The 14,315-nt window shown below is 38.6% G+C and overlaps 1 protein-coding gene across 1 annotated transcript in view; it reads left to right on the top strand.

The window, feature by feature from the left end:
- The window catches only part of LOC114353844 (kinesin-like protein KIF13A), a 144,082-nt gene extending 130,734 nt beyond the window's left edge, over positions 1–13,348 (top strand). The window contains exon 5 of the mRNA XM_028305967.1: positions 13,095–13,348. Within this exon, the coding sequence (XP_028161768.1) occupies positions 13,095–13,346 (252 nt within the window). The 3' untranslated portion in view covers positions 13,347–13,348. The remainder of the gene's footprint in view (positions 1–13,094) is intronic.
- The last annotated feature ends 967 nt before the right edge of the window (positions 13,349–14,315 follow it).

The following is a 14,315-nucleotide window of genomic DNA, read 5'->3' as shown; positions in this document are numbered from 1 at the left end:
GTTGTTCTGCTTGTCTGGATTTAATTTCCTTTTCTGTATAGTCAGTTTGAGAAACTACATTGTTCAACTGCACAAGTTAATGCTGAAATTCTTACGGACGGAACCCGCACGGTTGACAAACGACCTCAACCAAGCAGGAAGGTGCTGGATGTGGGCCGCTAACAACCCGTCAATCTGGAAATCATTCATCATCATCATCATCATAATCATCATCATCATCATTTCAGCCATAGGACGTCCACTGCTGAATGACTTGATATGCACGGAAATCATTGGGTGAGGCTTATGTCAGCAGTGGACGTCCTGTGGCTGAAACGATGATGATGTAAGCTAAAATAAAATTCCGCTATAAAAGAAACGATGCCATTCAACCCCTATAAAGTTTTCAGCGCTCTACATTTTTTAAACACGAAACGTACGTCAATGTTTTAGCAAAATGACCTATCATTTTCAGTTAACAATATTCTGCTTTTTCTTTTTAAAGCTACTCTGAAATCCGAGCTGACTGTACATCCCTCGAGAATTCTGAACCTTAATGCTACGGAATAAGCATTTTTGGCCGTCATTGTGCACCGGGTATTCAACAAAGTTCAATTCATTCCGGATATGTATGTATACAGTTGTACCGAGCTGTAAGGATATCCGACCCTCTAAGGATTTGTGCAGTGGGAATATTGAATACCATTTACGACCAATCTAAATATATAAAAGGAGAAACTGACTGACTGACTGACAGATCAACGCACAGCCTAAATGGCTAAACGTAGGCACTTGAAATTTGGAAGGGACGTTGCTTAGGTACCGTAGAAGTGCACTAAGAAAGGAATTTCCGGAATTCCCACGGGAACGGGAATTAGCGGGAAAAACGGGATTCACGCGTACGAAGTCGCGGGCGGCCGCTAGTATTTGTATACTTGTTGAATACAGTTTTAAAGTAGATAAATACATTAAAATACTTAAAAGCGTGGGCAGGCCTCCTACTAGGTGGACCGACGATCTGGTAAAGGTCGCGGGAAGAGCCTGGATGCGGGCAGCGCAGGACCGTTCATTATGGAAAACCTTGGGGGAGGCCTTTGTCCAGCAGTGGACGTCATTTGGCTGAAACGACGACGACGACTTAAAAGCGTTAAGCTCTAAAAACGAATTACATTCATGTTCGGTAAATTTTTCCAATAATTACAATTACACGCAAAACAATTTTTTTTTTTAACTGGTATTTTGCTACCAGAATCATTTTTTTTTTTTAATTGGATGTTGTTATTATTAGGTAGCGTAAACCACAACGCAATATGAACATTGATATTTGGGCGATATTCAATAAATAATCGTGTCGTGCCTACTGAATTTAATTGCCAATATTGTTTCATTTCAATTAGCTTTAACTATACAATTTTAGTCAAGCCTCTTATTACTAAGGTTATTAAAACAATTTATAATAGTGACTGTCCGTTTTTACGAGGCTTGACTATCAGTTAATAGTACCTATTATTACTCGTTTAATAATCATCATCAAAATCATAATTCAGCCACAGGACGTCCACTGCTGAACATAGGCCTCCCCCAATGACTTCCATTATAACAATATTAACTAGAAATTAGTAGGTATTTGCTAGTCACAAACGGTGAAGCTTTCTTAATAAAAAATCCAATATTTGCTTGTCTAACAAATTCCAATTTCTGAGTAAACTTTCTCTGAATTTTTATTTCATTTTTCATAACCAATTTTTTGTGAGGTGGCCGTCTGAAAAGTCAATTAGTGTTTGTTAAGCGGCGCGAAAAGGAGAACTTTCGCCCCTCTGATAAGTCCTGAAGTGCCTAAAAATAACAATTCTAAACAACGCTCCGACGATGGCTGAGATTATTTATGAAAATACTTCAAATAACAACAGATGTAGATTCAGTATTCTCGTTTCTAATCTCTGATTCAGTTCGATTATAGATTAGTCTTGCTATATCATTAAAGCGTCAACCACACCAACTCGTGCAGATCGCCATCGCCGCGGCGATGGCGATGGCGATGTTGATCTGGTGACGGCTGCTCGCGGAAGTCTTCGCAACTGTCTTCTTCGCCGTTAAGTAAAAAAGCTGGTTTTAGACGATCAACTGATATTACGGCTGTTCTGTTTGGCAACTGGACGGTGAAGAATTTCTCCTGGCGCTCTAGTACTTGGTATGGACCAGTGTATGGTGGCGTGAGAGCGCTTTTTGCTGCATCGTTTCGTACAAAGACGTGTGAGCAGACGTGTAGCTCATCGTGTATGAAAACGTTGCGTTGCGCTAGAGGTCTCTGTCTCCTGGATGTCGATAGAAGTGACGACACCGTTTCTTGGAGTTGCCGTAATAAGTTGTTGTCGTCCGTGCAGACCGGTCTAGGTGTAAAGAAATCACCCGGAAGCCTTATTGTGGTGCCATAAGTGAGTTGGGCTGCACTAATCTTGATGTCATCCCGAATAGCAGCACGCAGCCCGAGAAGAACCATGGGTAGTTCCTTGACCCAATTCTCACGGTTGCATTTGGTCATAAGCGCGGCTTTTAGTGTTCTGTGCCAGCGTTCTACTTGTCCGTTTGCTTGAGGATGATACGCTGTGGTGTGGATGTGGTTGATACCGAGCCTTTTTGTCAGTGACTGGAAGATTTCTGACTCGAATTGACGTCCTTGATCTGAGGTCACTGTTGTTGGTACACCAAATCGTGAAATCCATCGTAATCGTGATCATAGGCCAATGACAGGTTGCGCGACCCATGACAGTCGGCGCGACCTGTCATTGGCCTATGATCGCGCCGGTGATTGCCATCTGCACGCGTTGGTGTGGTTGAAGCATAACACGCCACCAACACAATATGTTTATCACCATTTACAAAGACAATATTCTTGAGAGACTCGGTTATAAACCTATGCTCGCCCATATTCTATTTAGTTGCATTTACAATCCTGGTTATCTGTTACGGCGGTCAATGAAATCTATCTAGGTATAACGCTGCTGTTACAAAAAAAAGTAACCAGTTTATACTCGTATCTTTAAGTAATTGCAGACTTTACTTTATCTACTTGTAGTATGACAAGGCTATGCCAACAAAGATGGATAAAATCGCACTTTTGAGCAGATTGGCTGTTCGGACCGCTTCATTATACCGGATCGGGTAGGGTTACCATGCTTTTAAGTGAGCTTATGCACGTTGATGGTATCACTATCGAAGATTAGTTGTAGCTATTTGAGCATTAGAATGATTTTATCTTTCTTCGTAAAGGTTAACGAAGTCTGAACTTTTACAACCGATAGCCCATGCTTGACAAAGGTCTTGCCTATGATTTTCGTACCAACAACTGGCCCTGCGCTGCCCACATCCAGGCGCTTCCCGCGATCTTCACCAGATCATCGATCCATCGAGTAAGCCCAGCCTACACTTTACATTCCAGTGTGCTTACCATGCCTTTACGTTAAGTGTGCTCGCTAGCCACTGCGTAAAAAAATATATGACATAAAATGTATGACAGATTACAGCGCCCCTTGTGGCTACTTTCAAGAACTAAAATCTTCATAGATTTTTTGACGCACTCGCTAGCGAGCAAAAGTAACGTAAACTCATGGTAACTGATCCTAACATGTCCATTTAAATCTCACTGTGTGGTAACCTGATCCGCCCCGGGCTTAACGGTGCTATCCCGGCTGTCAGTCGGCACATCGACTTAGCCCCTTTCGCTTCCAAATGCTTCATTTGCCCCGGATTCTGTATCGCGATCTCGTGAACTTCGAGGGTCAATGGGACCTTTGTAATTTTGGAGTTTAGGATATTTAAACGCGATGTTTATTTTAATTTTGTATCTTGTTCCGAAAGTTATACTTTTTGTTCCTGAAAATGGGGTTTTGTTTTGTACATTTGTAAAGATATTTATTGTGTTGTTCCTATACAATCCTTTTTTACAATGTCAATTTTCTATTTGAACGCGTTAATGAAAAACCACGCAATCACTATGTAGTGGTAACTAGTTTGGTTTGGGCACTTGAACATCTGTTACGTTATTACGTTGGCTAAGCTAGAGAAAATAAAACTAGAGAAGAAGCTAAAAAAATATGTCTACGAGTCTTTATAAATACGAGTACATTCAAGTCTCAAGCCTTTCACAACAGCATAAAATAGTTGTTTGTATATAAAATCTTCCCGTTGACATCACATATTTTCATTAAAGTTTAGTGAACATTTTGCGAGGCGTCCCGTGGAATCCGCAATATCACTGAAACACGCAGTAAAACTCCGAGCTACGTGAGACGTGATGACGGGAATTCATATAAGGGCACTGTGAAAGTTACCTAAAAGTTAAAAATATTATACATGTAGTGATTTGTATATTATTTAAATAGACAACAAATCAGTACAGGTGTTCTAAGATAAACTTAAAGCCTCGAATTAAAAACAAAAATATCAGCGCATATTATATTCAAAATTCAAACCGGAGTCCACAGATATTATCATCTATGATGATGATATTATTTAGTCTCTACTACAGGAAGACTAAACGTTTTTAATTTGCCAGATGCAAAAGGGAGGACCTGGCCTATACTCCTCGTGCTAGCTAGACAGTTATGCGGAGTGATCACTTATTAATTATGATATAATAATATTAATTTCGAAATAACGTAAATAAAATAATGATAACTACGAGTATTATCCATTCCCAATAAGTTAACCTAAAGTTGATTCACAAACCTGTCAGCACAAACGACCTGACATTGAAACCGTCCAACACAGGCCCGACGTCAGAGTCGATGTTGCAAATTGGACGGGCCGGCCCTCGCTCGCTCGCTCATTGTCCGAGAGCGGAGCGAAGCGAATCGAGCTGAAGCTAATATAGGGTTCTATAGGAAATTGGTAGCTACAGCTGTTGTAAATATTGATCTGATGGTGAATTACTCTTTATGGAATCTTTTAAGTGAATTGATAAAATAATAATTGACTATATTTTGACTTTGTAAGAATTGTCAGAAGCATTTGCAATGGTTGTATCCTGAATGGATCCTGAGAGGGTAGTGTGGAGAAACATGACTATGACACACTTCTTTAAATCTTAATAACTTAAAAATTATAAGTTATTTCTCCTTTTATACAGGGTGTTAGGTAAATGGGTATAATAAATTTTATAAAATCCGATTTGTATGAAAATTAAAATAATTAAAATGAAGATATCAATTTTCTGACTCCATCATACCATTTATATGACCATGTTAACATGGGCTAGTGTCGGCTCATATACCCATTTACCTAACACCCTGTATATTTAGATACGATTGTAAATTGATTTATGTATGGACGTGGATTTAGTTAAAAAGTTGCAAACTACTTAGGCTCTACTTGATACTTATCAAAATCAGCAAGACAGAACGATAATGATGTGTATGACAAGCTTTTTACAATTTAGAAGCCCTTGCGTGCCCTCCCGCCATTGGCCTACTGGGATAGGGGGCTGCAGCCTAAAACCATCTAAAGCCTATTCCGTTATTCTGTCCAAATCCAACTCATTTAGCGTTTATTGTTGTCGGAACACGCACAAGATATTTTGCATATCAATAGGTACCGAATGCCCATTGTTATTCTTATTAATTTTGGCCTACTTTTGATAGAGAACAAAAATTCGTTACTACGAAAGTAAAATTTGAATTGTCTTGATATTTTTATGTATTATTAATTTTACATTTATTTCTGCCAAAAATATTTGGATTATTATTGGAAGTTCGTAAAGTCTATAATCGGCTGGTAGGTAGGGAAATGCAAGAAAGTAACATTGTCTGTTTTTATTTACTTATCCGCTAAAAACCCTGGCCCAATTTTGTTGAATTGACTTTTTTGTTTCTGATCGCGAATACTTAAAGACGTTCTACGTTCAGATCAAAATGCAGGCACGTAAAGCTGCGGAAGGAAAGAGGAAGGATCTTGAATCTTATAATGACTTCTGCCAAAGGAAGGTAGAGATACAAACCACTAAACGCAAAAGCCATTAAGGTGGAAATTTCACGTTTTCCGTGTACACTGCTCAACGCCATTTATATTCTTTTCTTCCTCAATAATCATAAATCATGTCGTTTTAGGTGTAGACACGGGGCTTTGAAACCTAAACGTTAGATATAATGGAAGTAGATATTAGTGGGTTCACAATCTAGGGTATTTTATTTATGTAAATAAAGTGCTTAGAACATAACTTCTGCTGTGCGATGGAACAGTTGATGAACGAAGTATTAGTAGAGTAAGCAATTTACTGCGTCTTTGCCCATTCTTGACACAAACTTCGTTGCAGTAGTATAGCAAATTATACCTTTTTTGTTTAGGCAGAATAGGATGATAATGTAGTGTTTATTTTGATATGCTAACATTCGTTGTTAATATCACTGAAAAGTAGATATACTGTTGTTCCCAAAATACGGACAATGTTACATGAAAGTATACATTGTTGTGCTACCTTATGTAGTTCTATTAAATGTGACTTTATAACGAGTTATGTGTGACGTTTCTGTACACTTAAGAGTGCTTAGTAGTAAACCCTCTGCACCTACCCTCATTATGCTTTCAAAGTTACAAGGCTCGCACATCTTCGCTCCTTTATACATTTAATATCCTGCGCATATGACTCGCTTAGGCTTCACAATATATTCATCCTTGGATTTCAGGCAGGATTTGAAGTTACTTCCAGCTTCAGGCAATGTTTCCTCGTCATAGCATACCGTAGACGATATTAATATTAAAATGTCAGTTTCGGTTCTAACCCCCTTAAAATACTAATAAAACTTACACGCTCGGTGATCAGTGTTTTAAAGTGACGTTTAGTATGGAAATGTCATTTTAAAACCGTGATCAACAACTGTGTAACTTTTTATTAGTAAGGGGGTAAATATTTAATATTTTGTCCAATGTTTTGGCAATATTAGACCTTCCAACGCTTATCGATTGTTTTATGTAGGTACACAACCTGATAAAGTCTTTTAGATGAAGACATTGTCTTTTGAAAATTATTTATAGCGTTTTTCGAGGTTTTCCGTCATGAAACGGCACAGAAGAAAAATAATAAGAATTGTATTTCTAAGAAAAAAATGTCTGACGAACTGCCAGCGAAAAATGATCCATGAATAGGATCACTTTTCCCAACAAAAGTTTTACGGAACCGCGAAGTTATGATATTTTCGATTGCGTAGCGTTATCTATTATTTATTGTAGTTTTATTATTTAGGTAGGTACACTTTCCCATCCGAAGTTAAGTCCAGTAAGTTAATAAAAAACTGGTAATTTATTCTTGGGTTGCCAGGGACAGTTGGTAGTTCAAAATACTGCTGGGTTGGGTAATCAGGGACCCAAGGGGCACGGGAATACATTAGTGAGCTTTGGCGAGATCAAAAGTGGGTTATATGGGGACGCCCTTTACGTTAAAGGTACGGTACGTAATTAAAACCACAAATACACACGTTTATTTCAGCCCATGCCCCGAAATAACGTAATGCTCATTTTGCTCATACGAATGAAAAAAAATGTGTATAGATTTGTTTTAATACTCCATTTATGTTGGAGCTACAAAGACCTATAATTTCTCAAAGGACATCATCCACGATTCATATATTTTTGGTACAAAATCAAAAGTGCCGGCCAACAAAAAAAATAGCTGTATTCTGACAGAACATGAGCAATCTTAGACCCGAAGCTGATTGCCGAAAATGGCAAAAAAGAAGAAACTAGTGTTTCAAAATAGTTTTATTTTTTTTACTGTGTTTTTGTTTATTAATTTATAAATAGACTTCCTTAACAATCAGTAATAAGTACTCACGCTATTTCAGTAAAAATATACTTAGCTTAACATTTTACTTTTTATTGATACTTCCAAAGTTTTCAGACGTTCACAAACTATTTCTCAAACTATTGGGTGGATCAAAAATCTTTTTATGATAATCAGGTTATCTTTCCGAACCCTTCGGATCATGACTTGAACCAGTTTGGTGAACTAAGGGCAAATAGGGATACGCGACGGGCGTTTCACTTATCTGATGGATAGTAGTGATTTATTGCAGTTACCGATATACAGGGTGGTTTGGAGGATTAGATCTGTCATTTTAGGGTTATTGAGGGCCCGATAAACTAATGTGTAACCCTCGATTGTCGGATTACTTATGCCTTATTGTTTTTGTGGAATAACAATGTAATGGGATTTAAGTACGAGCTTAGGATATTAAGAGGCCTGAGGGCTATGTTAGTTTATTTATTTAAGACTGACTACATAATATTGTGGTTATATTAAAGTCAATTCATAATATCATCAAAGGTGCTTCATATACATATTTGAAAAATCTTCCAACTCTACATTCAAGATTTGATTAATATTTGTGATTAATCTATTCAATAGCAACCATATACACGTTTAAATCAGACAAAAAGGGACATTATCACAGACGAATACATGAATAATCTAAAGCTGGAAATCACTTAAATATTAAGGTAACATTAGTGAAGTCTTACTTCTCTATTTCTAAATTACATTGCCCACATAAATTTACTCGCGTATTTCGAAACAACATCGCTTACGTATATATTTTAGTCTTAATTCCAAATTACCTACATTACCGTTGCCTACGAACGCGTTATAAATTTATCAATCATCGGCCATTCGTTTCGTTTTATTGAGCCCGTCGATTCCAGTTTATCGAGCCGCTAATCTTGTTACGTTAATGGATGAGTTGGAAGCGCTTCCAGTAATTTCCCTACTTTACTAAATTAAGCGATTTATTTATGATGTAGCCTCCTTTTGCTTGAATGTACTTAATGGTATGGATACGATAAGTGACAACAGAAAATTGGAAATAATGTACTTGCTTTTGCGGCTTCTTCGCCAGCGTAGATTTATAATGTCGTTATAAATTGTAGCCTTTACGTTATTCTGATGTAATAAACAATAAAACTGTAAAGGTTCATTAAAATTCGTTCGATAGTGTTTGCATGAAAGGATAATAGGTAAAAATCCTTACAATCCATCCATCTTCACAAACTTTCACTAATTTTATAATATTTTTTATATTTATTGGTAAGATTTTATCAGAATAGTAGTAAATTAGTAAATTCTCGGAAACGATAAAAGGCTTTTCCAACTGGTTGTATTCGTAACTTCTACACAGTTCGTAAACGGTCAAAGTGAAAACAGCAGATTACCAAAGGTCGATGGTAATCCTCGCCTGGAAGGCTTCGGGCCTTGAACCTGATCGTGGATCTAGCAAATCTCTTAATGCGATCTAGATATTTTGGGGAACCGAAGTTTCGAGTAAAACGATTACGCTGTTGATGTTATTTCTGACGCAAACGTTTATCAGAATTGATTTTTCTACCTACTTGTTTATTACACATACAGTACTTAGCATAAATGTCATTTATTTTTTTGCAAGTATGCTTTTAAACTTCCCAGTAGGTATTACTTTAGACCTACCAGTGCTTCGGGACAATAAACAGGTTATTGCTGAGTTTTTCTCAGCAATAACCTGTTAGCCTAAGAAACTCACTAACCTGCAGCATAAGAAACTCACTCATCATAATTTTAATTACCTTTTCGACATGCTTCTTGTGTTACGTGATACGTCATACAATGTATATTATTGTTTAACGTAAGTCAATCTACGATCCTTATTATGGTTTATTTACCTTTTGCTCAACAAACACCCTTGACCTTTCCAAGAATTCGGGTCAGAAAGCGAGCATCTTTTCTACAAATCTGGTATTTCAGTATTACTCCGTTCTTGTGTAATTAGCAGTGTAAGTAGTTCTGATATCTTTCAATTCCGCCCAATAAAGCTCTGAGATATCGAGAACAAGCTTTTGTTTTATTTACGGAAGCTTTCTCAAAGCACATTTCATCTCGACCGAAACAACAATGTTTCGTGGAATTGAAAACCGCTCTTTGCTTTTGTTCAGCTGAAAATGACACACCATAAAGGAGAACAGCTATATCAGTATACACAAATACATTTAATAGGAGTAAGTTTAATCCATGTCATTTGTGAATGCAAATAAAGNGATGTTCGTATACGTTCTGATCCTCACTCATCTTGTGTAGCATGAGCCTTTTCATCAGGGTCGCTTTTTTCGCAGGTCCACGTGATACGAACAGACTCTCTAATTTCAGCCAAACCTCTCGTGCAGTCTTCAATCTTTTTACATGATGAATAACACTTGGATCCAANAAATAAAGCAAGCATGAAAAATTCAAAAGAAGAAAGAAACCTTCAGGATTTTGATTCTTATTCCAAGTCTCAAAGAAGCTTGTGTAGCTAACATTTTCTTTTACAACGTCATAAGATAAGCCGGCCATTACACTTGATGTGAAGTGTTGATGTAGTTTAGGGTTCCCACTCTCTACACACTACGTAAGGTTAGTGTTTATACCCTTCTTACCAAGTATGTAAGTGCTTATTGAGTCTAGCCTTCGAAAGATCAAATAACAAGTCAAAAATATTTATGTTATGGAAATTTAGAGGCCTTTGTCCAGCAGTGGACGTCATTTGGCTGAAACGAACGACCGAACGAAGAGTTTTCGCGAATCTCTGTTCCTCGATGGTAGAAAGGAGTTTGTGCTCTCAATAACTCATGGTTCTCTGTATGCCGTTTGCATATAACTCGTATTTTAAATGGCATCACTCGAGTGGCGGTTTACTGTTCTGTTTGGCGTATATGCCTGTTTTGGAGCGTTTTCTTGAATATTTTGCCACGGTTTTCCTCGTTGCTTAAAGCGTGCTCCAGCTAAAGTATTGTTCTAAATATTAATAGATGTGGGACAGCGCCGTACCGAGTTTTCGGTTAATGAAGAAAAACGCCACGTCAACTCGTTATTTTTCCGTATTACACGATGACATGAATTCTTTACGTGGTTGGAATGGGTAATGGTGGGAATTCGTATGCTGTGTGCGTTCTCGTATTAAGATATTGAAGGTAAGGTGGTTAGTATGCAGGTAGGGTATCGTGGTTTTTTGACTAAATTGGTTTACTCATTATTTACAATAATAGTTAAATACGATAGCCGAACGGTGAAGTAAGTGCCACTTGTGGTCTAAACTGAATAAATATTTTTGATTTTGATTTTTGATTTTGATTTTTTGATTTTGAAGGGGTCGGGCTGGCTGACTCGTGATCCGGGGAACGCGGGTTCGGGCCCCGCTGCCGCTCGACTATTGTGATGAGCTCACTCGTGACACAAGCATATTTAGCTTAATACGAGGGGCTAACGAGAGTATTAGTAATTTGTGCAATAACAAATTACTAATAATCTTCTAAAAAAATCATTATAATAATAGTTTCGAGAATATGACCCTTGTTAAACACTGTAAATGAAAATATTTGGTACAGGCAATAGCACGTCAAATACTTTTTTGTAAGAGCAATTTTGTAACAAAAATGTATAGCTATAGTGCTGTTCAGTATACACATAAATAAAAGTACGTAAGTTCACCTAAATAAGTCATCTTAGAATTGCTTTGACACTTAATCCTACAAGTCTCTTCCATTACTCCAGGGTGGCATAACGTAAGTAGCCGAAAACCTCTTTCGCCACGCGTTTCACCCGGATCGCGGAAATCGCTGCGTTAGCCTGTTATGGAAATTTGCCAGAATATTGTTCCAAATCCTTCGCATCCAAATTGATTGAGAGGGGTTATGCCTGTATAAAAAGGTCTAATTTAAATTTACCCGGCCCTTCCGACCAATAAAAATAACGAAACACAGAGATGAAGCGAATATTTTCCGAATCGAATTTCGTATTCATCCAGTGGTAATTTGTGTACTGAACCTCTGGGGGTTACGGTATCGTTTGTTATATTACTGTTCGCCGATTGATACACTGAACTTTATTAACCAATTTCGCACGAGCGCTCAGTAAATATCTAAAAGTTAGGTACAGATAGAATGGAGTAAAATCCAATTTCATATTGTATTTTTACTGTGGACTGAAACCATTTTAGCAGCCGCCTGGCTTAGCAGTTTCCGTGCCCGATTACCGGATTTCCACACTAGCAGCATCGGGTTCGAGCATTTTTAACGTTAAGAGTATCTGTGTATTGTTAATTCTATCAAAATGTCTAACCATTCCATGAAAATGCAAACAATTTAATGTATTAGCAGCTTATATTAAAGTTCGCAATATTGAATGAAGGTGAGTTTAATTTTGATTCTGAGAAGTTGGTGCGAGCACCCGCGACCCAGGGCAAGTTGAGAACAACTCAAGTTTGGGCACGTCGTCACAATATTGGATGAAGTTCTAGGGGACTACTCTAAACAATGTGTTCTTTAGTTCGGATCTATGCGTCTCTTTCTGCCCTTCTTGAGCGAATGCGATAGGTTATGCCTACGTCCCGGAAGTATGCCGAAATTACGTTGCGTAGTAGGCCTGTTTACTCTAAGTAAAGTCTAAGCCCTTAAAATTAAGCTATCGTGATGTTGCTTCATGAAGTTTCTTGATATTTATAATCCCTCACCTAAAGGTAGAGTTGCTGAAGTAGCGTTTCGAGGAAAATGTAAATATTTGTTCATTTTAGAAGTATTTCTAGGGAGGCTAGCGCTTTCTTGGACGTTTTGTACACAACTGCAAATAGCTGCAAACTCATTAACGTCCTTTGTGAAAGTTTGAGTCTGCCTTCTATCTGTCTTTTAGATAACCTTTGATGTTTTTACAATTTAATATAACTTTACTGGATTGGATTTTGTGTGGAGTGCAATGAGGTATCTATCATCTATTCATTCATTAATGTGGGTTGAATTAACATCCTTTCATATCTTACGAGATTTCGCGTTCTTCTGATTTAATTTCGTTGCGGGTCCAATGACAGTTTAACTTTCCCCCGGGACAAACTTGACCTTCACTGGTTGGGTTTGTAGAGGCGGTCAAGCTGTAGATCCTGGGAGATGCAGCGGTGGGAACGAGAGGTGGGAATAGTCACGAACTTTCTTTTATGAATAAAATACAGAGACATTTTATTTCTATACGCAACGTGTTCCTCTTGACATGATATGATGCCGCCCGACTCTTTTATGCAGTCTTATTATCCATAAAGTAACTTGTCTAAATTGTCTATTATTGTTGTCCACAGGACATCGACAACCTTATGACTGAAGGCAACAAATCCCGGACAGTGGCTGCCACAAATATGAACAGCGAGTCATCCCGGTCACACGCGGTGTTCAGCGTGGTCCTCACACAGACGCTTTGTGACGCTGCGACAGGTGTCACTGGCGAAAAAGTCGCCAGGCTGTCGCTGGTGGACTTAGCTGGCTCCGAGCGAGCCGTCAAGACCGGTGCAGTGGGTGACCGGCTGAAGGAAGGATCTAATATCAACAAGTAAGTCCTCACGCAAGCGCTCGACCGAAGTTCCTGGAGAGAAAGGCTGTCGCTGGTGGATCTGGCTGGCTCCGAGCGAGCCGTCAAGACGGGCGTGGTGGGCGACCAGCTGAAGGAAGGCTCCAATATCAACAAGTAAGTCTCCACGCAGACGCTCGACCAGTGTCCCTGGAGAGAAAGNGACAAACTATTTTAAAATGTTACTTTGCTCTGGGGCTCTGGGCCCATAACCCTTGTTAGGGATATATTAAGTCCGCTACAGAGCAATAAACACAGTGGTTGGTAGTAACATAATAAATATATTGGTATCAAAGCACACGTAGAATATTTACAATAGAGAGTTCGGCACAGCCATTACACAGCTAAAGACAACATCATATTTGAATATAAATGACAGTTCTATCATAGCGGTTCCAGCTAGCCAGCTCTACGTTATACAGCATGAAGGTGCTCATCAACACATATCCATCTTTAAGTTCATTCATAATTTATTTCCAACACCTCGTTTGTCTTTCATTCCATCCAGCTTCTTACTCCCTTCAATCTTTTCCAACACTAAATACATCTGAAGTTTCCTCCAGTCTAATAAGTTTCCACGTTATTTTTTGTCACAACACAATCATCATCATCATTTCAGCCACAGGACGTCCACTGCTGAACATAAGCCTCCCCAATGACTTCCACATCGCCCAGTTGGTAGCGGCCTGCATCCAGCGCCTTCCTGCTACCTTTAAGGGGTTGTCGGTCCACCTTGTAAGTAGGTAGAGGTCCCACGGTTCCTCGTCTACGATCCACGTTTTCCGGCCTCCACTCCAGAACCTTGCTGCCCCAACTGCTGCAAAGCAATCATAACAGTTATCAAAACATCTTTAACATGAAATGGAAACTGGTCCTTCTGCACACTTCCCCCTTGCACCCTGAGGCTGCAGCCAGCAGGTTCAAAAGATGTAATCAAAAGCCCACATTGATTGAT

The sequence above is a fragment of the Ostrinia furnacalis genome, unplaced genomic scaffold (genome assembly GCF_004193835.3).
Source record: "Ostrinia furnacalis isolate ACB-3 unplaced genomic scaffold, ASM419383v2 OfSCF1845, whole genome shotgun sequence".
Lineage (NCBI taxonomy): Eukaryota > Metazoa > Arthropoda > Insecta > Lepidoptera > Crambidae > Ostrinia > Ostrinia furnacalis.
This window is presented reverse-complemented; position numbering and strand designations above follow the sequence as displayed.